Here is a 24283-nt window from a genome sequence, read left to right on the forward strand (position 1 = left end):
TTAATACTTTTCTTGCTATTTTAAGGGCATTTCTTCTTTTACATAACCTGAGTATTTATTTAAATCATTCAGTGAAACCCATGAGGATTTTTATTTGGAATTGTTTTATATATAGTATACGTAAAATTTGGGAGCACAGACATTTATGATTAGATCTTTCTGTTCAAGAATGTGATCTTGCCCTGGCCGGGGGGCTTAGTTGGTTGGAGCATCATCTCCTGCACCAAGGGGTTGCGGGTTTGATCCCTGGTCAGGACACGTGCAGGAGGCACCTGATCAATGTTTCTTTCCCTGTCTCTCTCTCTCTCATCAATGAACACATCCTTGGGTGAGGTTTAAAAAAAAGAATGCCATCTTTCCATTTTTTCAGATTATTTTTAACATTAATTTTTAGAGAGAGGAAGGGAGAGAAACATCAATCGGTTGCTTCCCATACACACAACCTAGGTATGTGCCCTGACCGGGAATCCAACCTGCAACCTTTTGCTGCATGGGACCGTGCTCCAACTAACTGATCCTCCCAGCCAGGGCTGTACACAGTCTATTGTTCGATATTAGATCTTTATTACCCTTTCAATATCTTTTGTGGTAGTAAGTTTATTCTAGTTTCCACTTCTTACCAGTTTTAGCAATTGATATTTGGTAGAAAATTTTCTGATTCTTGTAACTTTTTAGATTTATTGCCATTGAGTATTAATTCTTTTCTTTCTGTTACCTGTGGTTATGTCTCCTTTCTTGTTCCTTATATTGTATTTTTTGCTCTTTCCCCCATTATTTGGGGTGATTTGCATATTTTTTTAGTTATTTTTAAAAATCCAGCTTCTATCAACTTCTTTCTAATTTAGGTGCTGTTTGATACCTCAAGACGCATAAGTTCTTTTGCTGCAAAAACGTTTTTTTTTCCATCAAAGACATTTAAAGCTATACATTTTATAGCTTTTGCTGTATGTTACAGGTTCAGGTATAACATGTGCTTTTTGTTGGTTTCTAGACAATTTGTATTTTTTAAACTTTCCTCTTTGATCCAAGGACGTACAGAATTGGTTTTTAATTTCTGTGCAATTATAATGGTTATAGCCACATTTTAATTATTTCTGATTTCATTGATTGTAATGTAACATGGACTACAAAATTGCTACTTGTTTGAATCCATGAGTATAATTGCTATTATTCAGTAATTAATCATTACTAATTAATACTTATCATTTTTTCCAAGTATTGGATTGATTTTTGTATGTTCATGGATATACTACAAAAAATGTTATCGATCTAAAGATTCTATGTATAGTCTGATGGTCACTTATTAATTGCATTATTCAATTCTTGTCTTTAGCTTTGTCTATTAAACATGTCTAGTTCTGAGAAGTACATTGAAGTCTATAATTGTATTTTAATTGTTTTCAAGTTCTCTTTGAAATTGTAAGTTTCTGACTTGTTTAGTTCCGTTAATTGAGGCATAGGGTTTATCACGTCTACGCCCTCAGAATGCATCATGTCTTTTGTCATTACAGAACGTCCCGCTGAGTGGGCTTCACTGTTAAAGTCCACCCTATCTGATGTTGACATTTCAGTCGTTTTGCGTATTTTTTCTTCGCCACCCCTTTATTTTCAGCCTTATCATTTAAGTGGGTTTTGTTTTTTCTAAACACTTAAGATATATATATGGCCCTCCGTGTAGCAGAAATGCCCATAAAATAAAGCTGGAATAGGCAGGGGACAGGAAACTGGAGGGGAGACCCAAGGAGGCCACACTTCACCCCTTATAAACTGCTCAGCCTGGCTCATTGTCTCCAGAGCTTAGAAGCCAAGGAATCTCTGGTTCAGATAACGGCTTGACTGCTACCACCAGGTAGGTCTCGGGGCTTGCCCTCTACAAACCGTGTCTCGATTGTTTTCTCTCCTCTCACTTATTTGATAGCCAGAAAGTGGAAGTATCATAGATGATCTCTTTCTACACCTTCAATTGTGTGATTCTATAAAATTCTTTCCATTAAGCAAAACTTTAAACTCCTTGAGGGTAGGCTGGGCTTCCTGATACCCTTTCAGACCCCTACTCAAGGGTCATGGTATTGGGCTAGGTGCCTTCTCCACCGGGCTGTGGATAACGAGCGGAGGCCAGCAACCCCGAGAGAGCCACTGAGCTCCTTCGGCACACTTTCTACCATCTGAGTCCTGTGATCTCACAGGCCCTTTGCCTTCTGCTCTGGCCTGCTCACATCACTTCATCAAAACAGTCCCGTGTGCTGGCTGGGGTGGCTCCGTTTGCTGGAGCATCATCCTCCGCATCAAAAGGTTGCAGGTTCGATCCTGGTCAGTGATGTTTCTTCCTCTCTCAGTCTGCTTTCCTCTCTCTCTAAAATCACTAAAAATATCCTCGGGTGAGGACTTAAAAACAAAAGTCCCGTAAGTTCCTTGGGGACAGGGAAAGGGCTGCTTCTCTGTCAGAGGCCCAGTGACCCCCATTCTTGCTGCGGGGTGAGGGGAGGCAGGCGTTACTGGCGATACCCCCAGCCCCTGAGCAAACGCAGCTCTCCCTGACTTTGCAAGTGAAAGAACACCAAACCACTCTGTTCAAAACAGTTTATTTTATTTTATTTTTTTTTTTGTCAGACAAACACATTGATTTCTGGACCACAGTAGAGGATGGAAACCTTTCACAAACTTATTTATTTGAAAATACAAATATAAAATTATACTTTCCACATCTGTGATGTGAGAGACTGCCATCCACACAGTAATTTTTTACAACAGGGCTTTAAGAAAGCCACACACAAAGACCTGAAAGATGCTTGAGATATATATAGATATAGATACATATATATGTATATATATAAAAAAAATACTCACTACCAAAGTTGTCATCAGTTTCATACTAAAGTATAAAAGTAAGGGTGAGGTCAGCCACAGTGCTAGGGAAAGTTTTATTTAGATACATTGATGTCCACATGAAACGCTTAGACTTGCATCCTATTACATATGGAATTCCGAGTTTACAACACACCATGAACGGCAGATCGGCTAGCCCACGCTACTCAAGAGGACACTCACAGATTCCACACGGGATGGTACAGTATGTACAGGTCCAGCAGCAGAGTGCCTGCTAGGGAGGCTCTGGAACTTTTGTCTCGCAGTCCCCATCCCCCTCCCCCTCCTGCCCCTGCCTCCTGGGAATGAAATCCTGTCTGAGACAATACATTCTGATTATAGTTTTGAGAGCCGAGTGTTTGGATTAAGGTTGCTTCCCCAGAGGGTTTTATTCCTATTTCTTTGTGTGTTAGTTTACTTACTTTTTTTTTTTTTTTTGGTTAAAAAAAAGAAAGAAAGAGGAAACAAACACATTACAGTATTAAAGTATTGCTTAACATACAGCATTTCCTTGTGTAGTGTCTGGGCCCAGGTCTGGGCTGAGCTGACTTCCGCTTCTTTCCTGCTTAGGGTAAGGGCGGCGGGGGGCCCGCCAGTGTCTGTTCAGTGTGCTTGCCTGCATCTGTCCCTCTGCTCCCCCCTTGCTTTTGCCTGCCTTGGAAGGTAGTCTGGCTGGTGAAGCACATTCAAGAAAAAAAAAAATCCTCCCCTCCCAACCCAGCCCCAGTCTCCCTCTGTCCCTGCGTGCCAGTCCCAACCAATAAAGAGAAGGATGAGTTAGTGTTTCTTTTGTAAACAATTTCATATGCAATATAATACAGAAAGCATGGCTGACCTTCGATAAAAAAAATGTAGTAAACTATATTGCTTTATTTTTGATGCTGCTGCAGTGAGTGAATGGCAGAATGAAGCGGTGTGGTGGTGGCTAAGTCCCTAGCCCTCGTTTGCACTAAAGATCAAAACGGGTTTTGTTTTTCTATTTGGAACCCAAACAATTTTTTTTCTCAAAATCCCCAAATGAAAAACAACTAAAGGAAAAAAAAAAAAAAAAGACTCCCCCCTCCAAATAAAAAGAGAACTGAAAACAAAAAAAAACGGAACACCTTTCAGGTCATTAGAACCAACAATTACCCAGTGATTTTTATACTAGTCTAGTAAGATGTGTGTGACATCCACTGGCTGTGCGTTGCTGTGCAGCGAGACATAAGTGGACAGCAACAGAGCCATGCTACCTTAAAGTCCAAGCTACGAGTTCAAATTAAGATGACGGTTATGAAGGAAGAAGAGAAACGCAAAGGCCTGTCAGGGCTTCGTTCGAATCAAGCCAATGAGCGACTGGGACAGAGTGAGAGGCTGTTTGGTTTTCCCGATGGGTGTGAGGAAGGCCACAAACCAGGTGTGCAAAAGCTCCTGGACGGGAGACCAAGAGCTTGGTCATCCCTGTCCGCTCCATGTCTAGGCAGAACCCGGAATGGGTCCAGGAGCTAGTGCCCCTCGCTCTCCTCTGCTTGGGAGGAGAGGAGTTTGGGGGTCCCAGGCAGATGGGTCTGGAAGCCAGAAAGTCACCCGGTGGCTCTTTTATGATTCCGGGGAAAAGTCATCAGCCAAGAGGGTTTCTCCCCCCAGGGAAGGCGGAAGGTGGTTCCCGAGTTCGCCATTGAGCTTAATTGAAACAAAGACAAGGCCGAACGTCAGTGCGAACATAACTTACACAAATCGTTCCGGATGGACTTCTAGATGGGCGGGGGGGGGGGGGGGGGGGGGGGACTAACGTGAACCTCAACCTAGGTAGCCACATTAAAACGTGTCGGATTTCCACGAGATTTGTGCTATGGGCTACTGGGTCTCCTCAAAAGGTATTAGAAACATCTAAAACGTACTCACACAGATTATCAATTTCTTCTGAGCATTCTTAAAAAAATATGTTTTTCTCTTAGTAAAATCATTTTAATATACCATGCCTCCCTCTTTTAAAAAATAAATTAAAAAAATCCAGTTTTGCATATCTAGCATTAGCATTTAAGGTAGTATGGCACACCCCTTCACAGTTTGGGGGGGGGGGCGGGAATCTACCAAACGCCGTCGAGTCTGCCGGCATTTGAACATCGTGAGACCTTGGGTTAGTTGAAACCACATCAGATCAGCGAAAAATAAAATTAGAACTTGAAATTGAAAACAAAAAAAAATTGAAAGGAAAAAACTGCCCCAAAATGATTAGCATTTTTTTTTTTTCATAAATAAGAGAAAGTTCTATCCTTACTGGTCCTAAATCTGAATAACTATGTCTAAATTTTTAAACCTTAATTACGTTATACCTATGAATATGTACTAGAAGAAAGAGAAGAAAAAAAGTCACTACACTAGTACCAGGACAGCACGCTTACAAGATAGCCATTTTATACATTATTAACAGACAGCGATCGACAAAGGGTCTCTGTGAGGTGATGGGGGTGCAGAGAAAGGAAGGGTAGTACAGTACACATCACCGACATGGACGAATGGTAATCGGATTCCCTAGTCTAGATACTGGATTTCTGGGAATTTATTGTCTTTTTTTTTTTTCTTTCTTTCTTTTTCTCAAAATAAAATGTCTATTTGTTATTTTATCACTTGAACAAGTTGGGATATTTTAAAAGCGCCCGGTTTTTTGTTTTTTGTTTTTTTCCCTTAACCTGGTCTTTTGGAAATAAAAAAAAAAAAGAAAAGAAAGAAAAACAAACAAACAAAAAACTCTCACCCAACAACCTAATCTTTTATTGGAAAAAACAAAGAACATGATTATTCTTAAATGGTGGTGTTTAATTAGGATTGAAAAAGGCTTTTCTCTCTGTCTCTGAGTTAGCATTTTGGAGCCTCTTGTCTGAAGATGCGTTTGCGCTACCGTGTCTGTGAACGTCTGTCTACATTAGTCTACTTTGTTAGTAAAATTTATAAAAATAGGAGTGCAGCAGCTCTTTATAATAAACGTCGCATTCAGTGTCTCATACTGGCTGTGCCTTAAGTACCAAATTTATAAACGTAACAATTTAAAAAATATTAATAAAACGGCAATATCACATTTTAAAAAAGAAAAAAAATATATATCCACACTACAATATGTTTTAATGCCACCTACTGAGCTGTGCTTCTCTAGTTGCTGTTGCCGACCTATTACCGATATTAAAAAAAAGTTAAATTAAAAAATATCCTTCATCATAAGTATCTTTCCCCAACCGAGGACCATATATTATAACAGCCAAATGTTAACATGTGCAAACAGGAAACTGTCAGTTTTTCCCACCAGTCACAGTGCAGTGATGTTTATACTTTTTATTTTTAAAATTCTGTTTACATCTACAATAAATTAAAACAAAAAATTCTTCCATAGCCTCTCTGGTGATACGTGCAGCACTGAGGTATTAAAAATAATATATAAACCAAAAGGTTGCTTTCCTAATTTGTAAATAGAAAGTGAATGGAGAAAAGGTTTCATTGATGCAGGCTTATCCGCTCCTGGCCTGGGGGCCCCCAGAGCTGGGGGCAGGTGAGGGGCAAGGGGAGAAGAGAGGCAAAGGGTCCTAGGGACCTTAGGAGGTGCTGAAATGATTGGACAATAGAAAATGATCAAATATTTAAAAATTAAGACTGAAAAAAGGATGTCTCCCCACCCCTCCCTACCCAAGCCAAACAGGTGTGCTTTGAAACTTTAAATATGTTAAATATTAAAATTGTAGCTTTGTTTTTAAAAAAGTCTTGGGAAAAGCAGTTTTTCATATTTTAAATAAAAATCTAACTAGACGGTAACATTGGAAGCTGTGCACAGACGGGAGGTTAGTACGCTGGTATGACGCTAAGAGAGTGTTAGGTCTATCACACAGACGAAAGGAGCTCAGCAGTGTTCTAACGTCTCCCGGGGTCGTCCTGGCAGCCGGGTGGTCCTCAGCCTCAGCGACTCACTCGGTTCGCGTTCCTTTCCCTCCTCCTTCCACAGAGCATCACACTGCCTGGGACCGACTCCCTCACAAAAATATTTTTGATTCTCTCTTTCTTAATAGTTTCTATGTAGTTAATGGAATTGTATTTACAACATTTCTTTTTTTTTAGAATTCACAATTTCAAAAAACCTTATAATATCACCTCTTTCAACAGAAAAAAAGCACTTATAGAAAAGGAGGACACGCGAAACATGGTCGTCCTTACCTTATTGCCGAAAATAGATATACTTAGGTTAACAAAGAGACATCACAAAAAGAAGGACTGCTATAGTCTGTTATTAGCCTACTACCTCTCACTTCTTACACAACGCAAAGCAGGGCGGTGAAGCCCACCTCCCCTCCACGCGTCACAACTGCGCCTCCTGGTGTGCTCCGGTCGCACTTGAAAATCCACACAGTCTCGGAATTGGTACCAAAATATTGAGAGTAATATTACCATCTCAGCATCCTTTAAAAGTGAGAACAGAATCAAAACGAGCAAAAAAAAAGGTTTTTTTAAAAGAAAAAAATAATACCTTAATATAACAATTATACTATGGTTAGCTTTTAACTAGATATTAAAGCTATATGACTACTGGACTAAGTCAAAATCACTACTAAATGTGATTCAAAGAGATTTCAAAGGAGAAGGGGCAAGAGAGAAGGGGAAGGGAAACCATCAAGAAAAACAAAAACAAAGCAAAACCAAAATCATGGGTTATATACACAGTTAAAAGCTGTTGTCTTATATTACAGCAGATCCGCGAGATGATGAGATGTAGTCAACCCTCGATCCGAAGTGAGCCATCTCTGGTCGGGATGGGGAGTGAGGCTGGCGGGGGTCCAGGTCCGATGACATCACCTAAACAAAGGGCCACTCAGAAACTTCGCCCAGTCTTGCCTGGACATCCAGGGATGCTCTGCAGGGCACAGCAGGTCGGGGTGCCCGGGAGAGAACGTACAGGAAGGGGGTGGGAGGAGAAAGAAGAAGCGTGAGGCAAGTGTACTACTTATTCCAGCTTTTCAACTCATGCTTTCTAACTATGACTATGTAGGGCTACTGAGCATGTGCGACTCGGCCTGGCTAGCAGCTTGCTGGGGGTGCAGCTTGGGAAATCTGACATCTAAGCCACACCTGAGGCGGTGGGGGGGGGGGTGTGTGTGGAGAGGGCGGCTGCCTTGATACAGTACTGTCGGATCCTTGAGGTCTCGGCAGGAAATGTGGCCAGCAAAGGGGGTCGTGCAGGGCTTTTGGCTAGATGGGTGGACCGCACATTGACCAGCAATGCTTTCTCTGGTTAAGCTTCTGCTCTCGAGACCAAAATGTTCTTTTAAAAAGTCTGCCTTTGTGAGATACGCATCAGGGATGGTCAATAACTGAAAAGGCAAATTTCCGCTAAAAAATTATCATATTGCATACTAAGGAGTCAGGGTTCAGACACTTAGTGAAACGCCCACAACAAATAACCAGCTTTGGTTATTGGAAATAAAAACAGGCCCAGGAGTTACAGATTTGCTACCTGCGTCTTCCTGAGTTGCCTGTGAGCCCGGGCCCCTCGGTGACACGTGGCACTGAAGTGTGTGTTTTGGTGTGGCCATGTGTCTCAATCAGCTCACTTAATCCATTCTGGAGGGGCTGGGGAGTGAGCTGCACTTTCTTGGTTTTTTCATCCTTCTGAGGAAACTGAGTCCCAGAGCTGGATGAAGGAGGGTGGGCCGGGCGCAGCCTTGCCCCTCCCCTGCCCGCATGGAAAGGCTGCAGTGGCTTCGCAGGGCACAGGGCTGTGGCCCGAAGCCCTATACCACCCTCATTTTCCAGAGAGGGTGGGTGGGAGCCATGGCAGTCCCAGAATCTGCCGCACCTGCAGTCCCTCATTATGTCACTGTGCAAAGGGCGGGAGCCACCTTCCATCCCCAATGTTCCTGCACCTCTCAGTCTGCCTTGTTCTCTGAGAGCCTGATGTCCCCCGGGGCCCTAACCCCGGCTTAGTTAGCAGTGAGTAGCTCTCCTTCAAACTGTTAGTGGCCTCTGGCCCCAGCCAGCGACGACTGGGCCAGGGCTGGAAGGGCAGTGGAGGCAAGGGGTGGGGGGAATCCACACACGGGTTTATTGGGTTAAGAGAGGTAGTTGAGTTAGTTGAGGGGATTCCTTAGCAGCAACATTAGAGAAATCCAAAAGAGGTATTTATGGAGCTCAACTCAACTTGGGCCCCCTTCCACAAGAGAGGTCTCCTGCGGACTACAAACCAAAGTGGCAAACCCCGTCTCCAGCCTGGTTTCTCCTCAGTCCCAACTCCCAGAGTGACAGGCGCTCAGGCCCCAGCTGGTATTTTCTGAGTGGGACCCCTTTCCAGGCTTCGCTTTCACCCTCCCTCTGCCAGAGACACACCCGCGATTCAACCCCCAGCACTAACCTATCACAGGACACACTGTAGCTGTTGCAAGAGAGCCCCTCTCACTCCTGTGCCTTTCCGAGAATGACACATACTCATTTTCCAATGAGAACATGACGAGGGGCTCCTCACTGGCTGCCCCAACCGCCCTGTCCTCCACTCCACCCCTTCCGTAGCCCAAAGTGATTTTAAAAATGTTTAATTAACTTGAGCTCAGTTTAAAAGGTTAGGAAACTGGCAGGGATCCAAATCCACGTTATGCAGGTGATATCGTTAATTCAATTTGCTTTTCGAGCGGTAATCTGGATAATTACTCAGTAGTTACTGGCAAAAATGTTTTCTTTTCACTAAAAGATGCAGTCTGGCTGTTAGACGGCAGGAAGCCCATTGGCTGAATCCAGGGAGCTCTGGGGAGCTGAGAGGCCCAGCGTCCCTCCAGATCGGCTCACCAGACCCTGAGGGGAGGCCTGGCTCCGCCTCCAGCCCTGTCGCAAGCCCAGCATTTCCCAGCCTCCGTCCCCCTGGGATGGGCACAACCCTCGATCTCCTTCCAGTTTCCCACACTCTTGATTGTATTTCAAGACAAAGAAAGATGAGGGGTGGGGAAGATAAAGAAAAGGAATCAAAAGAACCAAACCGAGAAAAAAAAGACAGTAAAAAAACAAAACAAAACCCAAAACAAGTGAGGGTCATGATTAAAGCTTGAGAAAGGAACGAGAGAGTGAAAAGAGTGGATTTCTTTTTGCCCCCGCCCCCCTGAGAAGGGGTCCAGAAAGAGGAGAGACTGATGTGATGAGACCGGGGCCGTGCGCACGGCGTGCCCGGTGCGCGCGCACGCAGGGACGCGCCTGGCAGGGCGGAGATGTAGGGCAGAGAAGGTAATACCTCAGAGTGAGATGGCAACGAAAGCACCTGCTCAATGGTATCCATTTGTAAAGGCCGTTGCAATCAAAGGTCCCTAAAATTGCACAATTGTTAAGGTCATCAGCACGCTATACATGGGAACAGATTGTCACATTCTGGGAGAGGAAATTATGTCTAGGACTAGCCTGTGGTTGCCAGCATGAATATGTAATTCTGAGACACCGTGCCATGAGGGGCCAGGACGGCACCCTCTCCAGCTCCGAACCTCCCAGCCCCCACTTCCCACCCCAAGCCTGTCTTCGTGCCCAGGGGAAAAATTGAGAGCCAGATTCAGAGGGGTGGGTGGGTGATGGGAAAGGGGAGGGGCTCATGCCCAAAATGAGGGGCACTGTTGCCCTGAAGCCCTGGAGGGCTAAGATAACAGTGCCTCTGTCCACAGTCCCCAGGGCTCCAGCTGGGGAGAAAGCAAGCCCTGTGCAGGCAAACCGTGATGCGGCGTGGTCATTTCTGGGAACCATCGCAGCTCACAGGTCAAAGACCCAGGTTTTCAAGAACACATAGGGCCTGTGTTTCCAGGCGCTGCAAATGGAAATGAGTTGTGCTCTCCATGGTGATAGATGGTCTCCCAAACTGATGCAGCCCTCAGCTGTGTCGTCATTGACTGGATTTGGTACTGCAGCGACCGGAGGGGATCTGCCTCATCAGCCTACTGACTGAAGTGATACTGGCTCGGGAGTGGACTTGAACAAGGATCCAGATGGCAGAGGTCAGGGCTGGTAGGTGGGAGTGAGAGCATGTGTGTGTGTGTGTGTGTGTGTGTGTGTGTGTGTGTGTGTGTGTGTTCCAGCCCAGGGGGCAGGAACCCAGGGGCCTTGGTGCCCCAGGCTGTCTGCACTTGCTCTGTTCTCCCCAGCGCAGCCCCCGAGGCAGGGCTCTCGCGACAAGCACAGGACCTGAGACAGCAGACACTCCCATCTTAGCTGAAAGCCAAACTGCCTCCAAAGTGCTGAGGTCGGCCTGGGCAGAGGTGGGCCGAATTTGTTTCCCAAATGGAAGGAACAGCGAGCGAGTGGGCTCAGGCACATTCATGCTCACACACACCGGGAGGGGAAAGAACAATACAATCTGAAAACAGCATGCAAATCTGTTAAGCAAATTTCTATGGCCTGGATTAGTCAGATTATAGAACCACAGAGCATTACAAATATCAAATGCATCTGGCCTTGGGGGGCAGGGCACAGCTAAAGAACTCAAACGGGAACTTACTTGGAACCTGCAAGCTAGGAAACATTAGCCAAGGAAATCTCCTTGGGAGGGGGCTTGCACCCCACCCCACACCCTAGGACCAGCCACTGGTCCTTAGGCTGGGGCCTCTACCCACTAAGGTTGCTGTCCTGAGCGAGGGGCTCTGCGGCTCTGAGGTCCCAGCCCACGTGGTAGTCTCCACAAGGCAGAGATCAAGGATCATGGGCTGATACTGAGGACCTACTATGTGCCACCAGGCGACATATTCTATTTCCATTCTTTCTCACAGTCTTTTGAGAGAGGCATACTTATTTTTGTTTCGCAGCCAGGGAAGTGAGGGGTGCACAATGCCCACCTATGTGGCTCAAGGTTGCATGAGCTGAAGGTGAGGGAGTGGGTGCTCTGAACCTGCCCTGCCCACACTCCTTCCGCTCAATCACGTGGCCTGGCCCACAGGAGCCCAGGTAACATCCAAACAGAGGAACTTCAGCCCTAGGTGGCTGAAGCGATGTGGATGGGTACCCACTGCCCTCTCCTTGGCTCCCAACTCTGGGCTTTCCTGGCACACCCTCCCCATGGGCCACAGACGATGGGCAAGGAGGAGGCAGGAGGACAGAGGAAGGCAGGTACTTACAGCTATGCCGTGGCCGAAGCCGGAGCCCGGCTGTGGGCTGGCCGCACTTATGTAATTCCCCACTCCGGAGTCCTGGCTGGCAGGGCCGTAGAGATCGGCGACAGGTCCTGGGCTGTTGGCCCCCGGGAAGCCTCCGGGCCGCGCCGGGTTGGAGCCTGCCGGGGAAGCGGGCGCGCCAAAATTCGGTTGAGCACTGTAGCTATTCAGGACTGGTGTGCAGAGAATAGAGCTGGGTATGAGGCCAGAAGCCAGGCATGCACCGGTCATTACAAGCCAAACACTCGAGAAAAACAGCTGAGGCCCAACTTCTAACACTCAACCAAGGCCATGCGAAAACATCAGCAGGGACTCAAGAATACTCAGCCCAGGCTACTACTAAGAAGCTTGGAGCTCCAAAAATATAGAGAATAAAAAAACAATCATTCAACACACTACGGCAACCAACCGGAGGTGCTTCACTGCCCACCAAGTTATCACAATAGAAATAGAGATATATATGGAAGAGAGAGAGAGAGAGAGACTTCTGTTCACATCTGAACCGATGCTCATGCAGTCTTGTCTAGATCTGGGCACGTTGAGACAGCATTCACATCCCATGCAAACTACAAAGGAACTAGTTTTAGACTACACATTGTGTTAATATTGATATTAAAACGTGACCAGAAACAAAGCAATTTGTGTCGAGGAAAAAAAATCTTTGGGGATGGGATTTTTGATTTGTTTGTTTGTTTCACTTTTTCTTTTTTGTTTGTCTTTGGATCCATTAAATGACAAATTTGTTTTTTTTTTTTTTTTAAAAAAAAGGACAAAAAAGATCTCCATTCTCCAGCACCCCCCTCCCCCAAGACCACTCCCCCCTCCCCACTGGCTACTCCCTCCCCTCCCCCCTCCCATTTATATCCCTGCATGAAAGTCGTCCACACTGAACGTGGTCGGAGGATGGGATATGTCATGGAAAATTTGGGCATCTTGACAGAACCATAATGATGGTGGCAGAGGGTTCCCTTTTGGGGTGGAGAGCAGGGGATGGAGAGAGGGGATGGGGTGGGGATGGCAAATCTGGAGGCTGGGGCCGAAGCTGGGTGAATGTCAATGATATTCCATAGGACACCCACACACTCACCTCCTGCAGTAGAAGGAAAGGGGGGATTTAAACTTTTTTTTTCCTTTTGTTTAAGAAAAAAAAGACAAAGAAATATGAATGCAAAGCATACTGACTGAACCAATTTATTGCTAAAGCATATCTGACCAAAATACCTGCTTCCTATTAGTCTTCCTATTGCATCTTCAGATATAAACTCCAGACCGAGAAAAAGAGCTAGGAATGTACCTTTGCTACAGCGAGTGGGGACTTCACGCCCACTGACCCCCACAGTGGTGGGGAGCAGGGCAGCAGGAGGAGACACAGCCTGGGTCCTCCACCCTTAACCCCCCCCACGTCCCATTATTTCCTCCCCAGTGGGAGCCACAGCTGCCAACCAGGTTAATTTAGTCTCATCTTCATGTGCCTTTAGTAGCTTAAACATTTTCTTTTCCAGAATGGAAAACACACATTTTTTTAAATTGCAAAAGTAAGTTCTCATTGATTTTTAAAGCTCAAAGTGAGCCTGGGGCTGGCCCCTTCTGGGCTCCACGGGGTGGCTCTTCGCAACCACCTTCTCCCTTCTCCCCCCTCAGCACTTCCCTCTCTGCCCTGTGACCAGCTGCCTTCCATGGCAGAAGGAAAGAACAATGAGCAACTCCGCTCCTGGCCATAGCCTTGCCCTAGGGGCTTAGGGTTGCAGCCCCCCACTTTTGGTGGGTCCTGAAGAGTCAGAAGTGAATTGATTGTTCTCCACTTGTCGCAGGGATGGGAAGAGATGGACCGTGCACCCAAGCCAGGCTGGTAGGAGACTGAGATGGGACAAGAAGATGCAAAAGAGACCAAACCAAACTGGGCTGGGCTCCTGACTCAGCAGAGACAAGGGAAGCTGCTACCTGGGATGCCCTCTGGGGCAGGAGACCCCAAGGCGAGACCCCTTGGAAGCTGTAGCCGAGAGATGCATAAACTGGCTGATGAAAAGAACAGGTTAAAGAGAAGAAAAATCACAGAGGCTTAGAGCAAATAAGTGGCTGATTTGGGAATGCTCTGGCAGACCAAAGGGACGTGGTTTTTGAATATAGAAGATTAAGCTTGCAGATAACATTTGGCCTTTCTCACTCATGGAGGCAAATATCAAGCCGAGATGTTCAAAAGGCGGACTTATCTTGGTCTAACACACTTTTTTCCTCTGGGCTAGGGAAAATGAAGGAAGCTCAGACAGTGGACTCCTGGTTCACCTGGGCAGCTGACCCCCCCCAACCACCCGCCCCTGCCTGGGACAAAGTAACTAAGAAGTAACTAGTCTGTTCTGTTTCAGGGGGTGGGGAGGCCACAATGGTTGACAGGTTTTTTTGGCTTCTTTCTCCTCTGGCCAGACGAGGATCTAGGAAGACGGTGGGCAGGCCCACCGATGTCGAAGCTGGGCTGGGGAGCTTGGAGCTTTTGGTCCTGGTGCCTTCCAGCAGGGGAGGACCACCCAGAGACTAATCCGGCCAGCAGACGCAGCCTCAGAGGCAGGACGCGGCATGCCCACGGGAGGATGTGGTGCAGAAATGGCCCCTCCACAGGCTGGGAGGGCAAGAGGGCTGGTGGTACCCTGCCCATCCCTGGCTACCTCTCCCAGCCCTGCGTGCCCAGGTCTGTAGCTTAAGAGTCAGTCTGAAGAAAATTTCACAATAAAAAGCTCTTCTTAGGCCAGAGTTGCCCACCCCTGCTTACTCGTCTTCCAACAAACCACTCTGAAATCACTGTGGAGAAGGCACTGAATAGAATGCAGCTTAAAAACCTCCAGTCCCCTCTTATCACACACAGCTGCTCTTCACAATGCCTGGCCCCAGCTCAAAGTCATTTTGTAGGTGTTCCCCAGCCGGAGGCGAAAGGTTAGGCTGTGGGTCCCCACCAGAGGGCGCAGTCGCAGGCAAGCAGCAGCCAGTTCTGGGCTGGCCCCCTTTCTCCAGGCTTCTGGGCGGTGGAAGCTGCCCTGTCAATGGCTGGGGTCATGGAGGAGACGTGCCTGTGTTCCAGCCAACAATTCCCCCTTTCTCTCTCCGGGGGCAGAAGACCCAGGCTCCAGAAAACACATTAGAGGTTCCCAAACAAGCCATCTGGAAACCCGTGCCTCTCTGGAAAGGCTCATAACAAACTGTGCTGGCTGCTCGGGAGACACTGGGGACTGCCACCTGACAGGCCAGCTCCTCAGAGGCTGTTCCCCTCTCCCTCCAAGCTATGACGACCTCTGAGCTGAGGGTGCTTTCTGAGCAGTTGCCCTCCGTGTTCTGTCTTGGTGGAGGGCCCCTTCCCAAGCAACAAGACTCATTTTGAGGGGCCAGAAACGGTCCCACACGCTGGGATCGGGTCAGGAAAGGGCATGGAGCATCATTCTTCATGGGCAAGGGCACCTTGCTACTGCTCAGGTGCAGGGTGGGGGTGGCGGGGGTGTAGGGAGGCATCTCAGTACATGCTGCTGAGTAAACAAACGGCGGTGGGATTTAGAAATAGTCCCATCTCAGAAGAGGACAATGTCTCGCAAGCACCTTGGCATGGCTGTAGCGGAAGCTGTGAGTGCTAAGTGGCCTGGGGCAAGCTCTGCACCAGGCTGGCCAGCTGGGGGCTCGCTGTGGGGAGGAGAGTCGCTTCTCCATCAGCCGCTCTAGGCAGCACCCACAGCAGAGATTTAATCCTGGGCGGGTTCCTCCTCCTCACCCCTCACCCCCCTCCAGCAGCATCCTCTGTGCTTTATCCATCTAGCTTCTATGTTCAGGACGCAGCTACGATGTAGAGAGAGGGAGCACTGGACTTGGAGTCAGAAGACCTGAGTGTGACCCCGGCCCTGACCTTGGTGTCAGCCCCTCACCCGCCAGATCTGCATCTGTGAGTGCCGCCTGCCTCTCCGGGGGGGAAAAGAGAAAGCGTTCTGTTAACTTACCAAACTTAAAACAAATACTCCCCTTTTCAGAACAGTTGTATATGCAGAGCCCAACAAAGCAGGTACCATATGCAGATTTAGGAAAATCTCATCTAGGAAAAAACAATTCCCTTGCATACAAATCAGGAGCTGATTTACAAAAGGATCCTACTCGTCCACCTGGCCCATTTAATCACCTTGGATTTGAAGAAAGGATGGGGCGGGGCAGGAAAGCAAGGACACCACGTCTCGCTGAGGACAGCAAGAGGAAGTACGTTTGCATTACAGTTGGAGGCATTTTGCATTGACTCAGAGAAGGAGCTTCTTGACCACCAATGGGGAAAAAAAACACCCCGACCCAGGAAAGCCAGGCGATCTTCTCCCTGAGACCTTGACCAACGTCTGTCTCGTAGGCTGAGACCCTCACCTAGACTCACTGAGGTCCAAAGCTCTGGGCACCTTTGTCCTTGGGGATTTAGGGCAAGCCCGGGAGATGACTGCCTTCCAGCGGGCACACAGTCTGCCCAGCTGGGGTCAGAAGAAGCTGGGCTGAGAGTGGAATTAGTTATGGGGGTAGGGAAGTTGTGGGAGAGAGCGGTCAGAGTCAGAATAGCCACACTGTGGGTCTAGGAAAGGTATGGGAGCCCAGATATTTCTGTGTGATCCCCACATGATGCCACTGGACCTGAGGCAGAAAGCTAGAACCCAGGAATGTGAGGGGGCACCCCCGGGTGGGGCACCTCTGGCTCTAAGGCCTGAAAAGTGGATTATTACTGATCCAGAGAAAGGAGCTGTTTACAAAGGCCTTTCCAGATGCACTTACCTGGCACAAGCCAGGGCCCTCCCAGTCCCGGCCTTGCACCCAGGTCTTTGTTTGGGGGGGGTCTCACAAAGGGCAGGGCTGACCCTCAGGACGATTCCAACCATCTGCTGTGTGGATTATCTGCTGCTGCCAGGTTCAATCTCAGGCAGGAGGCCCTGGTGGGCCGGTCCTCACCAAGGCCCGTTTGGAGGGCAGTGTGCTGGCCAAGCAGAATTCATGGCGCCGTGCACCCTGGGCCAGGCAGGAGGGCTCCGGGTCTGACTGGTGCCCTGACCCCCATTCCCAGCCCCGGCCCCCAACACGATGGAGGGTGGGAGCATAAACTCGAGTGCTATTCTTTGAGGCCAGGGCTGTTGTGTTAACTCATCACACTGGATGTTAGGGGTTTTTTTGTTTGTTTTAGAGAATTAAAGAAAAGATGAACTGAAGAAGGAATGAGCAGAGGGGCTCTGTGGACAGGCAGAGGCCAGAGAAAAAAGAGGTCAGAGTCACTGTCCTCTCCAACACTCAGCTCCCCTTTAATTTGTCCACGTTGCGCTTTGACCCGCCTCGATCAGACACTCCGCAGTGCGGAGACGCTGCCTCTCCTATAGCAAGGGGCTCCTCAAGGCAGGGTGTGCGGGCAGGTGGGGCGCTCTCGGGGTTCTCACCGGACCCTGTGTTCTCCAAAGCAAGGGCAACCTGCCTCAACCCCCCCCCCCCCACACCACCATAATTCTGGGCCTCAGTGGACGCAGGGTCCAGAATGCCAACTGGCTGTCAACTGTGGAGACCTGCATGGGTCTCTCTTAACAGCCAGCCACTCCTTGCTTGGGGGCTCTGAAGGACGGCAGCTGGGCACCCCAGGGCCTTCCTGGGAACGGATGGAGCTGGGGACTCCACTCTGCAGTTTCCTTATTGTGTCCTCTGAAGGTAGGGCCCATTATAAATTAATACCGAGGGTCAAATGAGAAAGGTCGCCATGAAAAGATGGACCTGCTCCTGATAATGGAAGGAGAAACCGAGTGTTTACTCGGCTGTGGAGTGTTATTGCGTGTCCTGAGCAGAGCAAGAGGGGGGTTACACGCAGCAGTCTGCCCGGCTGCTCTGTGCCAGGAACCCCTGGCGCCAGCTTTCCTCCCAGAGCTCAGCCTGAACGTGGGTGACACGGATAGAGGGCCGGCAGTGACATGTGACCTGGCCAACGGTATAACACACCAAACGAGAATCAAACCAGCTCAGGGACCCAGGTGCAGGGACAATCAATTTTATACACCATAATTTTTAAAGCTCTGATGAAATTCAGTCTATTTCTGGAGGGAAAGAGAAGTAGTTTGATACAGGGGGAGGATTAAGAGAGGTTTTTTTTTTTAGATTTTATTTATTTATTTTTAGAGAGAGGAGAAGGGGATGAGAAAGAGAGGGAGAGAAACATCAGGGTGTGGTTGCCTCTCACGAGCCCCCCACTGGGGACCTGGCCTGCAACCCAGGCATGTGCCCTGACTGGGAATCCAACCGGCGACCCTTTGGTTTGCAGGCCAGCGCTCAATCCACTGAACCACACCAGCCAGGGCAAAAGAGTATTGTAATGACATTTCTTTTTCCTGTCTTCGTATCAAAACAAATATACCGTATTTTTTCGGACCATAAGATGCACCTAGGTTTTAGAGGAGGAAAATAGGAAAAAAAATTTTGAAGCAAAAAATGTGGTAAAATATTTAATAATATCCTTTACAGCAGAAATCCTGTAGCGAGCCAGGTAAGCTACATTCGGACTATAAGATGCAACCCCATTTCCCCTCCAAATTTTGGGGGAAGTGCGTCTTATAGTCCGAAAAACACGGTATTCCTGAGCCGTATAAACCCAGCCTGGCATCAACAAGCCTTGACACACCCAGAGATGCCGGCTTACCTTAAACACTACACAGGAGGCAGGGAGAATGTATGCTCACTCACTGGGCTGGTGAGGCAGCCGGTGTCACATAAACACTCCAAATGCCAGTTACAATGGTGCCAGTCTTGGAAGATTGCAGTTTCTGTTTGTTCTTCCAAATCCTAACCAGCTTCAGACGGCTCTGGCTGGTGCTGAGGTCGGCAGGTTAATGCTGGCGTATCTCAAGTAGAGAATTGAGGGACAGTAGAACCCAAGACTTGGGACTAATAATTTTACAGGATGGTCCAAGCCTCTGGTCAAATCACACTCCCCAGAAGAGATAACATCACTCCTGGCTGGCCCCCTCATGCCCTGTGTTAGTGGTGAAGCTGCGGATTCACACCACCACTCGGGGCACTGGGGGCAGAAAGCCCCGAACATCCAGGGTGGGCCCCTCTGAGGAGGGCTTTGGGGTGGGGACACAATCTCACCAGAAAACAGCTCCTTCTCTTTCCGTCTTCATGCTCATTTATTATGGGCCCTGATTTGGGTTTGGGGGACCAGGCCCAGCTGGTTAGGAAGGGGGTGGTGAAGGGAGGAGCGAGATTAGCGGTTGACGGCTATCTGCCCCTGGTGTAAATTCTGGAGACGGGGCAGCCTTGAATGGGCCTGGGCCGAGTGGCCAAAGAAACCAGGCTTGTGTCATGAGGGCAAAGAAGGAACTTTCTGGAGCCACGGTGAGGTTGCCATTTCTCCCAGACCCGAGGGGTCTCGAGGGATGGACCTTGTTTGCACATGTCTGAGGAATGAAGGGGAGAGGGGCCCCAGAAAAGGAAAGATCACAGTGTGAGGCAGTGAGTCACTGAGGCTTTTGTGACGCTTGCTCTGCCAGTGAGAAGTGTCTGCTGGTGGCAACAGCATCACCAGTGACGGGACCCCGGCAGGCTGCCCCTGCTCAGGCCTCAAGTCTCTAGCGCGAGGTGAGGTGCCTGATTCCCCCGGATGTAAACCGGTGTTTCAATGGCACCTCTGCCCTGAGCCTCTAAACTGCTTGGGAAGACAACCAGGGAGACAAATGTTTACAGTTTGGCTGAAACAGGTGGTGTTTTAACACTCATATCCTGCCGTCTCCTCCCTAAATTAACTGGTTTCAGATTCCAAACTCACACAGGTTGGGACTTGCAAGGAGCAGCAGGTGGGGAGACCCCCCAGCAAGCACCCAGGAACTGCTGCGCTGAGCCGCCAGCAGCTGCGCTCGCAGCCCTGGGGACGCAGGTACTGCCTCCCTGCCCTTCATCTGGGCAAAGGATGGTTGGGGTGAGGGTGGGGGGAGGGGGCCGCCACAGGGCAATGCCAGTGCCAGAGTCTTTGCTTCCTTATCTGGCCTTCCCCGACTTGAGAATCAAAAGGAAATAAAGACAGGGAGTGTGGTGCCCATTGGTGACTCCCTTCTCTCTCTGGAGCAGTTTGGCTCCAAGTGTGTCCTAGCTTAATCCTGAAAACGTTTGTTTGACCAGGTGACTGCCTCTGTCCCTGAGGCACGCCTACCTCTCTATTTTTTCAAAAAAGAAAGCAGTTTGGTTTTTTCCCCATGTGCACCTGGCCGCCTTCTGAGCTGCTGTGCTGTGTGCGCTCACTCACTCATGTTCACCCTGCCTGCCCCAGCCGGGGGTCAGGTCCTTTCTTGTGTCTTGTGAGTGACATTGCAGGCCCTGTGTGCGTTTTCCGTGCTGTGTGCTATTGTTAAAATAGAACACTAGGAAGTCTGGCAAGAACTGCCTATCAGACTGGGGGGTCCCGGAGATGGGGCCAGGCCCCCGTGAGACAGGGGACTGCGTCTCTCCAGAGGACCAGACCACCTTCCTCTGTGCCACATCCTGGAGGAGGGGGCTGAGCATGCAGTATTGCTGGGGTCGGGTGAGGTAGATTGGGCACTGCCAGAGAGAAAGGAGGCCCTTCTACACCTAAGCCCCCACAGGGGTCCCTCTAGAAAGTACGGTCCTTCTGCAACCAGAGAGCTGATCTCAGTCCCATAGACCATGCCACTCCACTGAGGGCAGTCCTCTGGGGAGCTGGAATGCCCCAGGACCCATCAGTACTCACTGCCCAGGGCTCCAGCAGCCAGGGGCGGGGTGGGGAGGAAGCCCAAGGGGCAGCCCCTTGAGGACGTACAAAAGGCTCTCCACTAGCGCAGCCTGTCTTTAATGATTATAAAGGCACAGGAGTTTAATCCATTTTTGATGTAAGCTCTAATAGCTCTGTGTCCTTGAAGTTCAAAGCGGGCGCATGCATGTCACTAATTAGCTAAGCATGGAGCCATTCAACTCCCTCTCATGTTTCTAATTAGGTCTTTAATAACAAACAAACTCCGACCTTACAAAAAGGCCCCCATTCGTCAGACAGTCAAGGAGGATGGCTGCTTCCCTCCTTATGGTTGATCCAGGGCCACTGGTTCTCTGCGTACATGCTTTCAATTTCAGCCACAACAGGCCTGTCCTCGAGGGAGGCAGGAGGCTTCCTCAGTGAGGACAAAGACCCTTTCAGCCTGCCAAGGAGGGGAGGACTTTCTGGCCTGGCTGGAAAAACCAGTGGCTGGTAGGTGGGCCCTGGGCTCCAAGGCCTCTGGTTAAAGACCCCAGACCAGCTGTCCTGCTGGTTTCTATTTACCCATTTCTAAGGCAATGGTGCTGGTGACAAAGTCACAGAGATGGCATGAGGCTCTACAACTGGGAAGCTCTTGGTGGAACTTGAGTCCACAGCTACACACAGGACTTGCCTGGGGAGCTGTAACGGAGGACTGGGGCCCACCGAGGGAGACTCTTATTTGATGGGTCTGCAGGATGGCCTGGACACTAACTGCAAAAACTCCCCGGGAGATTCTAACACGCAGCCGAGTTCAAGAACCACTGCACCAGCCCCTGTCTCAGAGCTGATTTGCTCATCAGCAGCAGCTATTAGCAGGCCCAGCTTCATAACGAACACTGTCCAGAGCCAAACCCTAGAGGTTTAATCAACCACACCCAAAGTTGTTTTTTTATTTTTTCCCTGTTACACAATTTGGGAACTATTTCTGTCCCTGTCATTGCCTTCATGAATTAAAAAAAATGCACGACTGACTGTTTTCCAATGCATCCCCACCACGTTGCCTCATCACGCAGAAGTCCTGCGCTTTCTCTCTACTCACTCCTCTCTACTCCTAAGGCACTGAACTGTCACCCCCTTCATCCCGATGACAAGGGAGGGAGAGCTTTAGTAACAGAAGCAATATGGAGCTATAGAGCTGCATGGTCCCCAAGGACCCTCAAGTGTGAACTCCTTTGCCCCCCAAAATCACCCAGCCTGTCAGTGGACTGGAAGCTGTATTGGAGCCAAGTCTTCGTATTCCCCACTCTTCCTTCTAGGTTCTTTTCTCCTCCCCCACCCCCACCCCCCACAGCAGCAGCTTATCATCCTTATCTGAGTAACCCAGGAGGTGCTCCTCCCCCTAGGAAGGGTAAGGGATGTAAGGGAAGCCTCTGAACTGTTTCTACCCCCAAAGCCAGGGCACAGGAAGGTGTGGGGCCAACCCCCGAACTCTGTGAGCCTTTCCAGGCCTGATTTGTTTCTCTTCAAGCCAGCTGAGAAAGGAGACATCACAGTCTCCGGAGCTACCTTTGTGGAATGTGAAATACTGTTTTGTATACGTGGAGCTGAACAATCTAGATCCAGAAAAGTCAAATAACATGGCCAAGAATACACAGCAAAAGTGGACACGGGGCTTCCTCCAACATCGGCTCACATTTTCTGGTTTTGCTGCTGTTTTCTGGTCTTATTTCTGGAGGCTGGGGTTATCATTGCTAGGCCCTTCCGCCTGGGGCAGTGCCTAACTGACCCCCTGACTCCCGGGCCTTCTGGGTCCCAGGTGTCTGTGAGGCTGAGCCTCTCTTCTTCCCCCAAGGCCAGGAAAACCAACTCTCTGTAGGTTACAGGCAGAACTAATTTCCAGAGAAAGAAGGGGATGGGGGCCTTGGGCAGCCTTCGCCTTCCACAGTGGGCTCTACCACAGGCAAACAGGTTTGCATTAATTGTTTACCACAGACCTGGACAGATCATTTTATTAATATTAATAAGTAACCAGGAACAAAGGGCCCCTTTATTTTTAGCTTTCTCTAATTGCGAAGTAATTACTCATCTACAAAACAAATGAGCCCCTGCTCCTGGTTGCCATGGTACCAGGACCCCAGCCTCTCTGTAGGACGATTGGCTGAGGAGCCCACTGCTCCCGCCTCCAGCCTCGCCCTCCCCCAGGCATTGGCCCAAAGCAAAGCCCCAGCAACTGGGCAGCCAATCCCCTCCCAGGGCTGGGCTTCTCAGCGACCTTCCAGATTCAGTCCTCACAGCTCACAGGAAGGGATGCTGACAGCCCTCTGGAGAAGGTCTGTCCTGCCCAAAGAGGCTCTCCTTTGCTCCATCACCTAATTTCTTCCCGACAGCGGCTAACTTCCTCCAGTCTTGTTTTAGCTAAAGGCTCCTTTCAAATAATTATCTTCAGGCTGGCTCCCTGTTACCCGACCACACCTCCTCCGGGCCTCCTTTGTCTGAAAGGATCCGGGGACCGGAAGTCAGATCAGAAATGTCAGCCAAAGTCAGACAGAACCATGACGTGAAGTCTGTCTGCACCAGCAGAAGCAGGTGCAAAAAAAATTACAGATGCTTCCCGAGGCCTCTTATACATGATTTTGGGCTCTCTCCTCCCCCAAAGATATGGAGAATCGAGTTGAGGGCAGTGGCAGGGTTCTGTTCAGTGTGGGTTTTAAAGATGCAGAGCACCAGAGGCCTGGTGTGACGGGACATCCGCTGACAGTGGCCCAGAGCGCGGGCCTGATGAGACAGACCTAGACGCAAAGCCTGTCTGTGCCGCCTCAAAGCAGCTATGGAGGCCACAGTTTCCGAATCTTTAAAATGGGATTGCCAGTGCCCAATTCTCATAGGGTTATGAGAATTTCATGGGACAAGGCAGGAGGGCTTGGCACAGTACTTGGCTCACTCATAATACGTGTGAGTTATCATCAGTGTATTAGTGTTATCATTATTTTATTAAAATTGGCTGGGTAGTGTCTCTAGCAATCTATCAACCACTTCCAAGATACACTTCTCTCATGGAGTCTCCCAGGTGGGTGTGAACTTTGAGACGCTGGCTGGAAGCCTCCTACCCACGCTGTGGAGTGGATTTCGTCAGTGGTTCTCTCATCCTGGCAGATTTAATTCCAGCAGCCAATCATGATTGTTTGGAAGCATTATTTGCCTACCCCCTATTCTGCAGGGTCCCAAGCTAGAAAGGGGAGACCTTTTTATTAATATTAATTAGCACCCAGGAACAAAGGGCCCCTTTATTTTCTGCTTTCTCTAATTGCATACTAATTATTCACCTATACTTGCAATGAGGCTGACTTTGCCTCCCAGAGGATAGACAGTTTATACTGCTGGAGAAGGCAGGCACCACTCTGAGATACAGTCAAAACATCTTCCAAGGACTCCAAACCCCGCCCTTCACTCAGGAAAACTTGCCAATCAGAAGGAAGGCTGTGGGCACAAGTCTGTGTTGAAGAGCTAGAGCAGACGTCCCAGGCAGGGTTAATCAGGTGTGGCTTCCAGGCAGTCTGACCCAGATTTCAGCAGAGCAAAGACA

General features: G+C 48.9%; 1 protein-coding gene across 11 annotated transcripts in view; it reads right to left on the reverse strand.

Annotated features, from left to right (window-relative positions):
- Positions 1 to 2566: 2566 nt before the first annotated feature.
- MSI2 (musashi RNA binding protein 2) overlaps positions 2567 to 24283 on the reverse strand; it is a 375584-nt gene continuing 353867 nt past the window's right edge. For 3 of the 11 annotated variants that reach the window (XM_053910684.2, XM_053910681.2, XM_045182302.3), the window contains 3 exons: positions 11955 to 12163; positions 10097 to 10169; positions 2567 to 7738 (listed from right to left, as the gene is read on the reverse strand). In XM_053910684.2, the coding sequence (XP_053766659.1) occupies positions 10128 to 10169; positions 11955 to 12163 (251 nt within the window). In that variant the 3' untranslated portion in view covers positions 2567 to 7738; positions 10097 to 10127. The remainder of the gene's footprint in view (positions 7739 to 10096; positions 10170 to 11954; positions 12164 to 24283) is intronic. The other 8 variants (XM_053910679.2, XM_053910677.1, XM_053910687.2 and 5 more) reach the window with 4 other exon arrangements.

This window comes from Desmodus rotundus, chromosome 9 (genome assembly GCF_022682495.2).
Source record: "Desmodus rotundus isolate HL8 chromosome 9, HLdesRot8A.1, whole genome shotgun sequence".
In the NCBI taxonomy this organism is placed as follows: domain Eukaryota; kingdom Metazoa; phylum Chordata; class Mammalia; order Chiroptera; family Phyllostomidae; genus Desmodus; species Desmodus rotundus.